General features: G+C 35.1%; 1 protein-coding gene across 4 annotated transcripts in view; it reads right to left on the bottom strand.

Moving 5' to 3' along the window:
* The window catches only part of ANKHD1 (ankyrin repeat and KH domain containing 1), a 115,979-nt gene that overhangs the window by 82,181 nt on the left and 16,431 nt on the right, over positions 1–17,367 (bottom strand). For all 4 annotated transcript variants that reach the window (XM_007194088.3, XM_007194089.3, XM_007194090.3 and 1 more), the window contains exons 2-6: positions 8,910–9,063; positions 4,733–4,889; positions 3,864–4,011; positions 2,987–3,134; positions 1,367–1,600 (exon numbers count right to left, since the gene is read on the bottom strand). In XM_007194088.3, the coding sequence (XP_007194150.1) occupies positions 1,367–1,600; positions 2,987–3,134; positions 3,864–4,011; positions 4,733–4,889; positions 8,910–9,063 (841 nt within the window). The remainder of the gene's footprint in view (positions 1–1,366; positions 1,601–2,986; positions 3,135–3,863; positions 4,012–4,732; positions 4,890–8,909; positions 9,064–17,367) is intronic.

Raw genomic sequence — 17,367 nt, 5'->3', positions numbered from 1 at the left:
CACGCCACACTGCTTGCAGGATCCTAGCTCCCCAACCAGGGATCGAACCCGGGCCCTCGGCAGTGAAAGCACAGAGTCCTAACAACTGGATGGCCAGGGAATTCCCAGAATTGTTTTCTATAAACAAGAATAAGCTTCTCTTTTGTTCAAATCATTATTAATTTAGGTTTTGTGACATATGCAGCCAAATCTACTCCTTTTGAAATAGTGAAATACCATGTGTCTATCAAAAGTTGTATTACAAAAATACTTATTGAGATGGGGATATGTTCATGATGTATTGCTAAGTAAAATAAGCAGACTATAAAATAGTGTGAGAGTATGATTGTTTAGTTTTAAAAATGTATATATACAGTTGACCCTTGAACAATGTGGGGGGTTAGGGTGCAGTCAAAAATCCATACATAACTTCACAGTTGGCCCTCCGTATCCACAGTTCCACATCCGAGGATTCAACCAACTTTGGACTGAAAAAAGTCTGTGTAGGGCTTCCCTGGTGGCGCAGTGGTTGGGAATCTGCCTGCTAATGCAGGGGACACGGGTTCGAGCCCTGGTCTGGGAAGATCCCACATGCCGCGGAGCAGCTGGGCCCGTGAGCCACAACTACTGAGCCTGCGCGTCTGGAGCCTGTGCCCCGCAACGGGAGGGGCCGCGATAGTGAAAGGCCCGCGCACCGCGATGAAGAGCGGTCCCCGCACCGCGATGAAGAGTGGCCCCCACTTGCCGTAACTAGAGAAAGCCCTCGCACGAACTGAAGACCCAACACAGCCAATTAAAAAAAAAAAAAAAAAAAGTCTGTGTATAAGTGAACCTGTGCAGTTCAATACCATGTTGTAAGAGTCAAGTGTATATATATTTGTTTATAAATGTACTTAAAAAACAAACTAGAAGTAAATATACTAAAATATTGTTTACATGCTTTTTAAATCTTTAGATGGTAGCATTACATGTCATTGTAAAACTTCTTTACACTATTCTGTGTTTTTCAGGTTTTCTATATCAAGTGTGATTATTATTATTTGAGTGTGTATTATTTTTAAAATAAAGGTAGGAAAAAATCATATAAAACAAAAGTTATTAAAGAATGGAAACCCTCTAAGTCTGTGCTAAGAGTTTTGGTTGACCTTATAGCTAGCTGAATAAATTTGAATTAAAATAATAAAAAAACATATACTATGAAACTATACTTTAGGAAATACACACTAAAATGGACTTTCTGTATAATCTCTTAGAAGCTAGATAATTTTATTGTACAGGGAAAGTATAAGAAATATAAAATTAACTCAAATACTCAATATTCAAATATTTAAATATTCAAAGTTGCTATGAAAAAACCCCTATAAACATATATATATTTATAGAGTACCTTTGTAGCATGCAAGTGTAAGAGCACTTTCTTTGAATTCGTTAGAATGAGTGTTGATGCCTGCTCCATGATCTAGAAGAACTCTTGCAACTTCCACATGACCTGCACTGGCTGCTTCCATTAAGGGGGTATGTCCATTTTCATTATGATCTTCTATATTTGCGCCTTCATTAAGTAGCACTTTCACAATGTCAACAAATCCTCCAGCACAGGCATAAGTTAGTGCAGTGTTTCCTAAAAAAGAACAAAAAGAAATTAAAAATTATGATAAAACTGATATAATTACGATTATACTACTGCTCTAGTTCTATCTCTTCAATTACCTTACATAAACCACTAGAACTATTATCTCATTTTTTTGTTGTATTGGTTAGAAGCATCATCTTAATTTTTTCACTAATTAAAAGGCTTATTATAAACAAACCAATTCATCTCTCTCCATATTTCCTTAGCTTGTACAATAAGATTAAGTGCCATCTTGAAAAATCACTTTCAACATATTTTAATATAAAATATTTTAATGTACCACTCAAAGTTACTGCTTTTTCTTTCAACACTGTACGACTTAGAAACACTTAACATTTTCTTTCTATGTATATTCATTTCTTAATTTTCTTTTACCTCTCCTTTATCTTTATACATTTATTCATTTAGTCTACATTTATGAGACCCAGGGAGACAGATATAAATCCCCCTCAGCATAATTCCTTCAAAAGAAAAATTTATTTAAAAGGTCATTATTCCCTGACTTGCCACTTATTCCTTTCCTGATTTTGTTTTGAGGACTTTTATTTATTAAAGGGAGTAGGGAGATGGTTTAACCATCCCAACAGTATGAGATTGAAGAAGACTGTTTTAAAGGTTCAGCAAGAAAACTATCATTTCAAACCCAATTTGTTCAGAATTCAACTGTTTAACAGTCTCAGACATGGAGGATATTAATATTACTATGACTAAGACAAAGTGGTCAGCAAAGTAACCTACAATCCTTTCTAAGAAGTCATGGTCATTTAAAAAATAAATTAGGCTACATTTAATATATACTTAATGGTATGGAAGACTGATATGCTTTCATTTTTGAAATTGTATTTTAAACCATGTGCCTGCCTCACTAAATCCAAGGAATCTCATTACTAAATGTACACCTATAACTCAAGACAAATGACCGAGGCTTATAAAGAACCTTACTAGAGTAGCTTTCATGCTGCCACAGAATATCTCATTAGTAAATGCATTCTGTACACTTGACAGAAAAAACTCTATAGGGTTTTGACTCTCAGGTTAATCTATATAAGGGAGTTGTATTTAAATGAGATAAAAAATTGTGAAAGATACAGTTCATAAATTTGCCTCTTTGTACATTATATATCATTGTGGCAAAAAAGAAATTGTCCCCAGCAAAAAAACTGTCAATCTTGACCAAATAGAATGTAAGAGTGTTTCAAAGACTTTTAAAGATATCAAATTAATCTATATTTTACTCAGAGATTCTAAACAAGGGCTATGATTTTTCTGTATGTTTACAACCAGTTTTCCCTAGGAATCAAATTTTTATCTCTCAGGTTATAGTTATTTATATCAATTTGTTTTCCTCAAATTAACACATCATTATCCACATACCTGTTGCAGACTGGGAGTTGACATCTGCATCATGAAGAAGTAATAATTTCACAATATCTAAATAACCTCCACTGGATGCTGCCATTAGGGGGGTTATATCTCCTTTATTCCCTCTGTCTTCAACATTAGCATGCATAGCAAGCAATACCTTTAAAACACATATGCACACAGAGAGAAACTGTCAATTCTTACTATTAATATTACTTCTAGAGAATATACTGAATCTGGGAAGATATTTAGAGTGGAGGCAAGGAAAAATAAAAAATAATCACCTTTTGGGAAAATATGCCAATGTTCACTGCTCAAAACACCCGGTTAGATGTTATATTTTACAATACCATTACCTAGTAATCTTAAAGTAGGTAATCACATTAACCATCCAATTATACAATTTAACTGCTCCTGTCAAAGAATTAGTGTTATGCTCAGGATTATCTAGCAAGAGAACAGCAAAACTATACTCACAAGACAGAAACTAATTGGTAAACACATGGTTATTTCCCAAAATTGCTCTAACAGGAAAAAAAAACAAACTAAAAGAGTTGGGATAATCTAGATGAAATGAAAATAAATCAATATCTTTCATTATACTTGTATATTATTTCTAAAGGCAAGTTTAAAATATTATTATTATTATTTCTATGTTTTTCTTATTCATTAGGACTATTTTTGAGTAAGCAAGCGGCAGAAAAAAACGGACCATGCCAAGTTGCATGTACAGACAACAAAAATTAATTATGTATCAGTTTCTATTTTACCTACTGCCAAAAAGGAAAGACCTTGGCCTCTAATGATAATTTCTTTTATTAATGATAAAAATAAACAAAACATCAAAACCCTTCCACAATTTTGATCACTAAAGATTATTTCTGCTTACTTGTGCTAATTCGTAATACCCAGCTGAACAAGCCAAACACAGCAGGCTTTCTCCTTCTTCTGTATGTTCATTTACACTTCTGCCTTCATCTAGCAATTTACGAACAGCATTCACATCCCCATCTGAACAAGCTTCCGCCAGACTGCGACTGAAAACAAAACCAACAAAGAAAGACTCAAGGTCCTATGATAACGAATTACATTAAATATATACAGTTAGTCATATATAGAAAAATGCTGATATGGTAAGAAGAAAATTATTTGAATATTTGTTTGCAATACTAATTTTTCATGTATGTGAACCAAGCCAGAAAGGCAATAAATAAATATGAAAACAGCTGTCGTTTTTATCTTTCAAAATGTCCTAACATACTGTCATATTAAATTTTAAATGAACTTTATACAGCATTAGATGCACAATTTTTTAAACTAATGTAATGATTCCCAAAGACATTTGGGATATAATCCTATGTCTTAAAATTTTATTTGATAACAGTGAGGTGACTAGATGAAATAGAAGGTAAAAATCTAAGTAAAATTTTTACTGCAGAATGACTAACAAAATCAGTGAATCTCAAACTTTAATGTGCATACAAATAGCCCACGTTTCTTGTTCAAAGGTAGATTCTGATTCAATAGATCCAAGATGGGGTCTGAAATTCTGAGTTTCTATGATGCTGACGCTGTTAGTCCATGGACCATATTTGAGTAACAAGGACCTAGATTATTGCATCAACAACCCATTTCATTTATTATTACTCAGGTAGTCAGTTTAGAGTTTCCTACTATAACCTTCAGAATAAGTAACTTCCTTAGAAATGAAAACCAGATATTGAATTGAATACCCAGCAGAAGTCATTAAACACATACGTGTCTACTTGTCCTGCATTGTGGCTGTTTTCCGCCCTCATCCGTGTCAGTGCAGCAGCAGCTTCATCCAGAGCACAACTTACTGAAGATGTCAGTCTTCGGAGTACCTCAGGATCTGCAAAGGCTTTACCATCAGCAGTTGACAATTTGCCAATTCCTTCAGTGTGCATCAATCAGTTCGGGGAAAGAAAAAGCATAAATGTGTAAACTGTAATTACATTTCTAAACACTATTCTCTAGGGCAAAATGGCATAATCTCCATTATGCAAGGCTGATAATTTCAATTTTGTCACTAGTGTCAAAAGGCCATTGCATAACACCTATGTTTTACTCTTTTCATCTTTACAGTGCACATAATACTAATTTGTCCTCTACCTAACTCCAAACGTAACTTAACATGATGCTTACTGTAATGAATGAATGAGATTTCTATCAAAGTACAATCACAGCATAAGATCTCTAGTATAGGATCCTATCTATTTTCAGTAGTAATGAAGGGGCTATTCTGTAATATTACAACAAACAATCCAACAGTTTCTTCCTTTGATTGAATAGCCACCTAGAACCATTTTCTGGGGCAAGAGTGTAAATTAAAATAAATTAATTCTCATATTTAGTATTTACTATGTGCTTATGATGTGCCAGACATTAGGGGGACAGACAGGAATAAGACATAGTTCCTGTCCTTACAGAGCTCACAATATGGTAAGTCTAAGTTGCCAATAAATCTTTTTCTCTAGATTCAGTGAGGAATCAGTGACTACTGCAACAAAATTTTGTTGATAATATCACCACCTGTTACCGCTGAAAATGAGAAACAGTCAATAAAATTTTATAGAACCAAAAAAAAGGAAGGGGAACTTGCCCAATAAGATAAAAAATATATTGTGATGCTATCCAATTACAACAGTATGATAGTATGATACTTGCAAAGAAAAAAGATAATTCTATCAAGGATATATAATAGAGGCAAACAAAAAAAGAACTTAGATCATTTGTGAATTCAATATATGATAAAGGTGACATTTCAAGTCAGTGGAGATAGGAGGGCTTATTTCATAAATATTGTTCAGAAACTGGTTATTTGAAAATTAGGTAAGATCTCAAATTCACACCATTTACAAAAATAAATACCAGGTAGACTTAAATGAAATCTGAAAAGTACTATTATACTATGTAGTCTTTTTCTATTGCTGATGTAGAGGAGGTTTTTCTAAGCATGAGACCAAATCACAAAAGCTATAAAGTAAAAAATTAGTAAATGTGATATTAAACATTTTTAATTCCAATAAAAACTTCTATATAATTAAAGACACCATAAATAAAGTTAAGGCAAAATAAAAACTGGAAAAATTAACACCCAATGAATTTATATTTATAAAGAGCTACCACACAACTCATTGATAATATTGAATGAACACAAACTATGAAATTGACCAAAAGAAGACTGAGGAAAGCTGTTGATAGGAATGTATACTGGCATAAACTTGAGGGACCACTTTGATAAAAGTTATCAAAATTTTGAATGCAAAAATGTCCTCTGACCCAGCAATATCACTTTCTAGGAATCTGTCCCATGAAGATACTTGCACAAGCAAGTAAAGTTATAGATATACATGGCTATGAACTACAGCATTATTTGTGATATCAAAAAAATTGGAAATAACGTAAAAATCCTTCAATAAGCCATTGGTAAAATAAACTGTGGTGCATCCAAGCAACAGAATATTATCTTACCCTTTAAAGAAGGAGAAAGAGCAACATATCCTGTTATGGAAGGATGGCCACAATAAATTAAGTGAAAAAAAGAAAATTATAATTTCTATAATATGATCTAATTTCATTTTTTAAAAAATCATGTATATTCAAACATATACATGTATTTATATAACTACAAGGGGAAGTCTGGAAGTATATGTAAACCTTTACAATGGGCAGGCTTTACAATCTACTTAATACATTTCATATTGTTTTAGCTATTTTATATATTATTTATAATTTAGAAAAGACTTTTTAAAAATTCTTAATTTTCTTTAATTCTTAATTTTCTTTAAAAATCTCAAAGAATCTTAAAGAAAAAAATATTTTCAACTTCAATTTTTTTGGTTAAAATAGCATTAAGAATTCTATCTTCGTAAGAAGCCTAGTAACGTCTAACACATTCTCATAATTGAAAACAATGCATAAGTCTTAAATGTTACAGGCTCAACACAATGTCCAAAAAGCAAATGAAAATACTAATGCACAAAAAGAAGTATTCATTAAGCCAACTGACTTGCACAGGGCTTCAAAGGAGTACATCATTTTAACAAACATCTGACAATTTCTTTGGATAAATATCATATCCAACAATGCCTGGAGTTTAAATTGTCAAAACACACAAAATTTTAAAATTCAGTAATTTCTGACACCTCCTGGAAGACATGATTTTCAAGGTTTATTTTCTCTCTCACAGTATAGGTAAGAAAAGCAAGCAATTCTAAGGTATCTTGTATAAGGTATAAGTATATAAGTACTTATACTTAACCATGAACCTAAAGAAAAATGCTCAATGTACCAGAAAAGAGCCATCTCTGAGTGAGACTCATGAGGTGGCCAGAAAAAAGAGAAATAGGTTTAAAATCCTCAATTAGGGGTCTTGGAGTAGTACTCACAGTATGAGTGAAATGTCAGCCTAAACTAGAGAGGAGATGTACTATCACCAATAAACAAAGCTTGGTTTAGCGAAGGAAAGTAACTTAGTCCAGAGAAGACATGGAGAAAAATGCCTTTTCTCCACATTTCTCTCTGCTCTAAGCTGGTTCGAAAGCACAGGAAAAAAAAAAAAAATATATATATATATATATATATATGGGGTGGCCATGGCACTCCTATTTCAGGAATCTTATATAGACTATCCCTAAATCACAAGTAGGAGACTCACAATAAATCCAAAGAAGGGAGGGACACCAAAGCAATTACTAATGTGATCTTTTTTTTTTTTTTTTTGGCCACACTGCACTGCCCGCAGGATCTTAGTTCCCCAACCAGGGATCGAACCTCTGCCCCCTGCAATGGAACCTTTTTTTAAAAAAGGTTTAAATTAAACCGTCTGCTCTAAAACCATCTTCTGCTAGATACTTAAATTGTTTTGTTCAATCTAATTTTAAGTTTCGGTCAGTTCCAAAAAGACACATTAGATGGACTAAAAGTCAATCTGCTATAAATTTTACCTATGCTTTTTCATAAGAGGAGAAAGTTAAAGGAATAAAAAGAATCATCAAAGTAAACACATTCCTAACATACTATATATGTCTTGGGACTTCACTGGTGGCACAGTCGTTGAGAATCCACCTGCCAATGTAGGGTACATGGGTTCGATCCCTGGTCTGGGAAGATCCCACGTGCCATGGAGCAACTAAGCCCATGCGCCACAACTACTGAGCCTGCACTCTAGAGCCCGTGAGCTGCAACTACTGAACCCGCGTGCCACAACTACTGAAGCCTGCGTGCCTAGAGCCCATGCTCCGCAACAAGAGAAGCCACCGCAATGAGGAGTCTGCGCGCCTCAACAAAGACTAGCCCCCACTCGCCGCAACTAGAGAAATCCCACGCGCAGCAAGGAAGACCCAACACAGCTAAAAATAAATTAAATAAATAAATTTTTAAAAAATGGTTAATGTTACTGTATAGCAGGGAACTATATTCAATACCTTGTAGTAAACCATAATGGAAAAGAATATATGTATGTGTAAAACTGAATCACTTTGCTGTACACCTGAAACTAACACAACATTGTAAATCAACTATGCTTCAATTAAAAAAAAAAAGTTAGTGTTGAGCTTAGAAATCACTCACTGAGAACTTTCAACCAAGAATTTTTTAAACATAAAATGTGAACATTTTCTTCAGGAAATTAAAAAAAAAACAAATTCTACAGATTTCAAATTTTATATAATATATATAATTTGGGGATAATCTTTTATAACTTTGTATAGAGATGGAGTCTTGGGTTTTTTTTTTTTTGTCTTTCTTTTTTTCCAACCATGCCACGCGGATTGCAGGATCTTAGTTCCCCTACCAGGGATCGAACCCATGCCCTTGGCAGTGAAAGCGCAGAGTCCCAACCACTGAACTACCAGGGTATTCCCTGGAGTCTTTTAAAAAGATGAAAAAGAGAAAACAAAAAATAAAGTACCTGCTGCTTCCAGCAATGCTTCTAGTCGTGCCTGTGTCTCTGGATCCACAGTGCGTAAGTCTGCTCCTTCTGCAGTACTTGATAAGAATATCTCTGATGTTGTTTTCAGCACCGGGTTATCCAGATCTTCTTGGTCCAAAATAAATGATTCAACCTGTTTAGGAATTAAAGATGCAATATCCATGAAGCTGATCTTAATATTGTTAGAATAACAGCAATTTAAGGTAATATGACTTCTGATTTGGAATTCAAATGTAACCAAATAAATTATTGTAGAAACGGGGTTATGGGGAGGGACTTTGAGGGAGCCTCCGGACTATCTGCTTATCTTCAGACACGACTACAGATATAACCCAGACACACCAGATTCAAGTTTCCTGGAGAGCAATGAATCTTCTGTGCCTACCACAGAGCCTGAAAAGCAGCATTTTTAAAATGAAACAAGTACATCAACATAGCCCCTAGGAAGATGTATGCAGGAGTAGATAGTAAAAAGGCTAGATAGCATAAATAGGTCATTAAAGTATCGTTTCTCCTCTCTTCCAATTAATATATTCAATTCTGACAAACTAAAGAAGATTTAATCCACTGTCAAATATCCTAAGTGCTCTAGACAGGAAAACTCTATTAGGTTAGGAATCATAGCCATTTGTTCACTGCTCTATCCTCTGAGCCTATGAATACCTTGTACATAGTAGTTATTCAATACATATTTGTTGAAATGAATACTATAAGCAAAATCAACTTACGAAAATAAACATGCAACCCTCTAATTTCAAATCAAGTTAATTCTAAATTTTCTTACCAAATAAAATATGCACAACCTTTCTGGGAAGCAATTTGGAAATGTATATCAAAATGCTTTAAAAAGCACATGCCGTACATCCCTGGTGGTGCAGTGGTTAAGAATCCGCCTGCCAATGCAGGGGACATGGGTTCGAGCCCTGCTCCAGGAAGATCCCACATGCCGCGGAGCAACTAAGTCCGTGCACCACAACTGCTAAGCCTGAGCTCTAGACCCCGAGAGCCACAACTACTGAGTCTGAGTGCCACAACTACTGAAGCCCACACGCCTAGAGCCTGTGCTCCGCAACAAGAGAAGCCACTGCAACGAGAAGCCCGCGCACTGCAACGAAGAGTAGCCCCCGCTCACTGCAACTAGAGAAAGCCCATGTGCAGCAACAAAGACCCAATGCAGCATAAATAAATAAATAAATAAATTTATTTTTAAAAAGCACATGCCCTTTGACCCAGTAATTCCATTTAAAAAAAATCTATCCTTAAAAAATTATCTGAATGCCAGACAAAAATGTGCAAGAATGTTCATTGCAGCATTAATTAAAATTCCAGAAATGAAGTGAAAAAAACTACAATAGGGGATTTGGTAAGTACATTTTGTACATTCACAGAATGGACCACTATGCAGTGATTAAGAACAATGTGTTTGAAGCATATTTAATGGCATAAGAAAACAGTCATAAAATTAAGTGAAAACCACAAGATTTAAAACAGTATGATCTTTATTTTGCTAAATGTATGTATGTATATGTATGCAAACATGAACATGAGTACTCATGTATATATAATCATGAGTACATATTTATATACCTATATATGTCTGTAGTATATAAATATGTCTGGGGCTTCCCTGGTGCTGCAGTGGTTAAGAATCCGCCTGTCAATGCAGGAGACATGGGTTCGAACCCTGGTCCGGGAAGATCCCACATGCCGTGGAACAACTAAGCCCATGCACCACAACTACAGAGCCTGCACTCTAGAACCCACAAGCCACAACTACTGAGCCCGTGCGCCACAAGAGAAGCCACCACAATGAGAAGCCTGCACACCACGACGAAGAATAGCTCCTGCTTGGGGCTTCCCTGGTGGTGCAGTGGTTGAGAATCTGCCTGCCAATGCAGGGGACACGGGTTCGAGCCCTGGTCTGGGAAGATCCCACATGCCACGGAGCAACTGGGCCCGTGAGCCACAATTACTGAGCCTGCGCGTCTGCAGCCTGTGCTCCGCAACAAGAGAGGCCGCGATGGTGAGAGGCCCGCGCACCGCGATGAAGAGTGGTCCCCACTTGCCGCAACTAGAGAAAGCCCTCGCACAGAAACGAAGACTCAACACAGTCATAAATAAATAAATAAATAAATAAAAAAGAACGTGAATTTCTCTAAAAAAAAAAAAAAAAGAATAGCTCCTGCTCGCCGCAACCAGAGAAAAGCCCGCGTGCAGCAACGAAGACCCAACGCAGCCAAAAATAAAATAAATAAAGTAAATTTATATTAAAAAAAAAAGTGTCTAACCAGGGAGGTTAACATACTTGTAGACAGATAGAAAAACAGGATCAGAAAGGTTAAGTACTTCTGCCAGCTAATAAATGGCAAAGCCAGGTTTCAAACACAGGCCATATAACTCTTAAACACTAGGCAACAGATACTACCTAACAAATTCATAAACAAAGGACCATAGTATTTGGCTACATTATTTGGAATACTTGACTAGTTGGTCATCAATTTTCACAATGGAGACCAAATAAAGATATCCTAATAAAGACAGTAAAATTAAAATGATGTGGATATAACAATATTTTATTATCTAGTGATATACTTTATTTTTATAAAATAAATCTTTAACTTCAGACCCAGTAACATTGAGCCATGTACTATGTTGTAATACAGATGCTTTAATATATAATTACAGACAAAGATGTCATTCTAGATCAATGCCAGCAGACAAATGTAGACTACCAGTTTTCAAATGCTTTGAAAGGTAACTACTTGTACAACAAAGAGTTTGTTGCAAGCGCAAGAAATTATTACATATTTGCCGATACATATACCTGCCAGTTGTAAGGACAAATAAAAACCACCATTCCAAATTCTGAAATTTATTAAATATGGTATTTAGATGTTAATATGTCTATTTTATAAGAAGCACTGGTCTGATGTAGTATTACACATATTACAGAGACAAATACAGATTACATGTATTATGTAACTTTTTAAAAATCCAAGTTAAGGATTTCCAATTCTCTCCCATTCATTCTCCAATATTTATTGAAGTCCTGTTTTTTTTTTTTTGAAGTCCTGTTTTATACAAAGTACAATACCAAGACAGTACAAAAATGTGGTAGGAGAAATGTCAAAGACACCAACAACTATCACAAAAGGCCTCCAAGAGAAATAAATGGTAAAACTATATGCATTAAAGAGAAATCACTTCCAGCCCCAGTAATCCAAGAAGACTTTGTACAAGAAGTAGCATTTGAGCTAGGCTTTGAAGGATGCAAAGAATTTCAATAGGTGGTCAGACATGTGGGTGGAGAGTAAGGGAATGAAATAAAAAATGGGCTTGAAGATGCACTTAGAAAGTGACGAATGATCCACTCTTAAAAAATGTAAGGTCCTTTGTACATTGCTAGTGGAAGTATAAATGATGAAGCCACTGTGGGACACTGTTTGGCAGTTCTTCAAAAATTAAACACAGAATTACCATGTGACCCAGTAATTCCGCTTCTATGCATATACCTAAGAAGACTGAAAACATACATGTTCATACAAAAACTTGTACATAGAAGTTCATGGCTGCATTATGCATAGTAGACAAAAAGTGGGAAAAAACCCGTATGTCTGTTAATTAGTAAATGGATAAACAAAATGTGGTATATCCATACAATGGAATATTATTCAGCCAAGTACTGACACACGCTGTAACACTGACAAACGTTGAAAATATCATGCTTAGCATGAAAGAACACACAAAAAGTCACATATTGTACGATTCCATTTATATGAAATGTCCAGCACAGGCAAATCCACAGAGACAGAAAGAAGATTAATGGTCTCCTGAAGAGTCAGGAAAGGAAGAATGGGAGTGACTGCTAACAGTATATATTATGAAATTATTACCACAATAAGTTTAGTTAACATCTATCACCTCACATAGTTACAATTTTTTTTCTTTGTGAGAATCACTTGAATTTTCAAATGTAGTTTTAGGCATTTTATATTTAAGTTCTGACCCACAAGATCAAATTTGAAATATCTGTAACACTTGTGGGGAAAATCTTAAGTTCCCAGAATAAGTTATACATAACTATACACGTAAATGACTTGAATATATTTGCGTCGATTAGATGTGCCAAAAGGCATTCAATTCTCATATTTTTTTGTCCTACTTTCCATAAACTTTTAAAAGCCTGTCTCAATGTGGATTCAATAAAAGGATAAAATAACCAGTTATGCCTATTACTTTGGGACTATTTGGGGGATTGCTTCTGGCAGTTCATAACTATCTTACCTGATAAACCTGCTGAAACACATATTGTTGCAATGCCGATTGCAACAGCATTACCTCAAAAGGTATCTGGCCAGTCAAGATGGAAACCATTTATAGCTACATGGAAATAGTAAGACCAATACCATACATTTCATATAAAGGCTCAGTGATATAACACCAAAAAAATGTCTAAATAATAGATAAGTTCAAAGTAATATTATATCTAATGAAATTAGTTTTCATCATGCAAATGAATATATAAGGCTCATAGTTTCCTACATACAACTAAAAGGTCACAGAAATTTCCTTATTGCTTAACGGTAGTTACACAGCTCATCTCTATCCAGCAGCTACATTCAGCAGCAAACATAAAACATCAACCTATAGTGGTACTGTTTTTAACCAATGGCAAGAAAGTTTATTTCAAGTCTTAAACATGGCAGATTTTTTTCCTACTTCTGATTAGCTACAAAAATAAAACATGGAGGAAAAAGAATGAGAGGAAATCTGGCCCACAAAAAACTACCTGTTTTTTCCCTTATAGGTTATCTCTTCTAAAACGCTAAAGGCAAACTCTTTATGTCTTCCTCCTCAAAAGTCTTTTTTCTCCCTCCTTTCTTCTAAAAAAAATGTGTGGTTTTTAGATTCAACTAGAATTTAAACAAAGGTAGAAGGGAGGAAAAGGGGAACAAGCATTTTGTCCCATATGACATTTCAAAATGAACCACTGGATGGCAATAGTTACTAGGGAGAATAACCACAGACTCAGCTATTACCACCTAAAAAAAAAAAAAAAAAAAAAAAAAACCTCAGTCACCCTGGCCAAAATCTAATTAGGAAAAAATCATTTATTAACCTAGCTATGATTTGGCCAAAACTCACTTCCACCAAGAAACAAACAAACAAACAACAACAGAAAAACCCAAAATTTCGGGACTTCCCTGGTGGCACAGTGGTTGAGAATCTGCCTGCCAATGCAGGGACAAGGGTTCGAGCCCTGGTCCGGGAAGATCCCACATGCCACGGAGGAACTAAGCCTGTGCACCACAACTACTGAGCCTGTGCTCTAAAGCCTGTGAGCCACAACTACTGAGCTCATGTGCCACAACTACTGAAGCCTGTGCGCCTAGAGCCCACGTTCCGCAACGAGAAGCCACCACGCACCGCAACGAAGAGTAGCCCCCGCTCTCTGCAACTGGAGAAAGCCTGCGCACAGCAACGAAGACCCAACACAGCCAGAAAGAAAAAAAAAAGAATCATCATCACTCCCATGATTTCCAACTAGAGCTATGAGAAAGTTCAAGAGGAAGGCTAAATCTTTATTTTTCACTACCTCTTCTTATAAACCTTCAAAAATAAAGCTTCCTCAAGAAATTCAGATTTGATAATTAAAAAGGAAAAGCCAAATAAAACATTTAAACATCTAAAAAATATATATTTTTAAAATGTACTTGCTATTATTTTTCTTCTCTCTTAGTTAACATTTGGAGAGATAAACATGTCTTACCTTTCCCCACCCAAAGTCTTTAAATCAGAATCATACCAATTTTAGAATGCAGGTAGCTTACTACTTGGAGCAGCAAAAAGGATGGGTCAGCATTCCAAGAGATAATTACTGAAAGACATAGTAATTCCTTTTTGCAAAAAATGTGGTACTCCAAAGTTTCAACAGTTGCATCCACCACAAACATGCTCCAAGATCCACTCAAAAGGAAAAAGTAATACAGATGCAATTTGAGACCAAATAATTATAAATTTAGGAATGAGTTTTGCTGATACTGTAAGGCCCAATATAATCAGCAACAACATCTGGAAGTAATGAAATGCAAAGGCCATATGCCTCGTCGTAAAAAGTGCTCAAGTTTCTTTCTACAAGGGAAACTGTATGCCCAATTTCAGATCCACAATCCTCTTCTCAAAAAACATAACTGTTACCTTGGGATTTCTGAAGTTAATTAGTTTAAACAGCACAAGAGAGAACCATCAGGCTTTTCCTAATTCTCAGTTAAAGCTGGAGAAAATTAACTCCACTTTAGTCAACTACAAAAACTTCATTTCTAAACCATAGTTTTAATACAGAATCTATTATTTTTTGAAGTTTCTAAACATGGGAGAAAGGAAAGGCTTTTTTTTTTAAATAATAGTTACCATTAAGTGCATTTTCCATATATTATTCCACTCCATCATCTTTACTACTCAGTGAAGTAGATTAACATCTTCATTTTAACTGAAACTCAGAAAAGTTAAGTGACTTACCCAAGATCACATAACCACACAGGTATCTGAAGCCATGTTTCAGACTCCAAAGCTCACACCCTTTTCACCACACCAAACTGTATTAAGTGACTCTTCTAAACAGTGTAGTATGACTAAAACAAATGCGTACTAACCAATGAAGTAAACAGAGAATCTACAAGCATCATGATGTTGCAGTTTAACAATAACAGCAATGTCAGGAAAAACCTTTACATTAAATTAAATGTAATAGATTATCAAGCCCACAAACTCCTCTCTGCCAGAGTTCTTAGAGAGACAGACAAATCATGCTTTTATATAGTAATTTCTGGCAGTACAACTACATTATTTCTGACCAACATACATACAACAAAATTTGTGCCACAATACATTTAAAAAAAGAGAAGACTCCTCACATATTCATTAGGAAAGTCACAAGGAATGAAGAACCTGGCAATTAAGTCCAAGAAAGTCTTAATGTTGAAATGTTATTCTGTATTTGCCCTATCATAATAAATGGGTAAGACTGAGGTTAGAAAGAAGTCCTGGCTTCTGCTCATTACCCTAAATAAAAAAATAAGCATCAAACACACCAAAGAAATACTTAATTTTAATAAGTTAAAAAGAGCCTCAGACACCCATAAACCTCCAATTCATACCAATAATGGGAGGAGAGCATAATGACTAAGAGCAAGGACTCTTAGAACACTAGCCCACTGTTCACAGTGCCATCTTACCTAACTCTTTTTACCGTTGTTAGCCTCATTTTCCTCAGCTATAAGATAAGGATAATAGTAGTAACTACATCACAGGGTTATTGATGATTAAGCAAGATACTATATCTAAAATTGTACCAACAGTGCTTAATACATGGTAATCACTCAACAAATATTAGTTATTATTACTATTAATATTACCATTACTACTATTATTAAGGTCATTTTGTCTAAGGACCTTGTGTTCCTATACTCTTACTCTCTACTCCACAAAAATATAAAACCCATTATGTTGTCTTAGGCTAACAAGTAATCTGAGCATATTAAACACTATACATGTATTCAACATACATTGGCTTATTAAACCCAACATTTAATAAGCACCTACTAAGTGCCAGACATTCTACTGTATATGGGAAACACAAAAATAAATAAGACATGATTCCTGCTCATTAAGGCATATAATCAAATAAATGCAATAAAGTACTATAGATGCTATTTAACAGGGAGTTATATACAGACAACATGGGAACACAGAGGAAGGAAGAAATGGTCAATTCCAGTTGGGGTAGTAATGAAGGAAATCAGAGGTGATGACCTGGAACAAGAAGGTAACCAACAGGATGGAGAACAGGGCCATTAGTGACAGCTGCAGTGTAGAGTAGTAGTTATAAGCATGGGTTTTACATTCCAAGAAACCTGATTCAAATCCTGGCTCCATCACTAGATGTACAACTTTGTGCATATTATACAATGTCTCTAAGCTTCAGTTTCCTCATCTGTAAATTGGGAATAGTATCACTTTCTTCATATGGTAGTTGTAAAGTTTATTTAAGAACATAAAGGTAAGCATTTAGTCCAGTGGACAATAAACACTCAGTATGTAGTAGTTATTATCATGATTCTAGAAGCCAAAGCAGTGAGAGCAAATTACTTGGGACGTTTAATAGCTTGATATGTTCAGAGAACTACAGCAATTTGGTATGGCTGGAATATAAAAAGCAAATAAAGTAGGATACAGCAAGGATAGAAACAGACAGAAGCCAAATCCTAAATAACCTTGTATGCCATACCAAGGAATTTGATTTATTCTTTATCTAAGGAATGGGAAGCCTTTTTGCCAAAGGAGTGACATGATTGAACTGGCATTAGAGAACTTACCGTGCTAGCAGGGTAAACGAAGAATTAGAGGTATAATCACAGAGGTAGATAGAGCCAGGGAT

This window comes from Balaenoptera acutorostrata, chromosome 2 (genome assembly GCF_949987535.1).
Source record: "Balaenoptera acutorostrata chromosome 2, mBalAcu1.1, whole genome shotgun sequence".
Taxonomy (NCBI): Eukaryota; Metazoa; Chordata; class Mammalia; order Artiodactyla; family Balaenopteridae; genus Balaenoptera; species Balaenoptera acutorostrata.
This window is presented reverse-complemented; position numbering and strand designations above follow the sequence as displayed.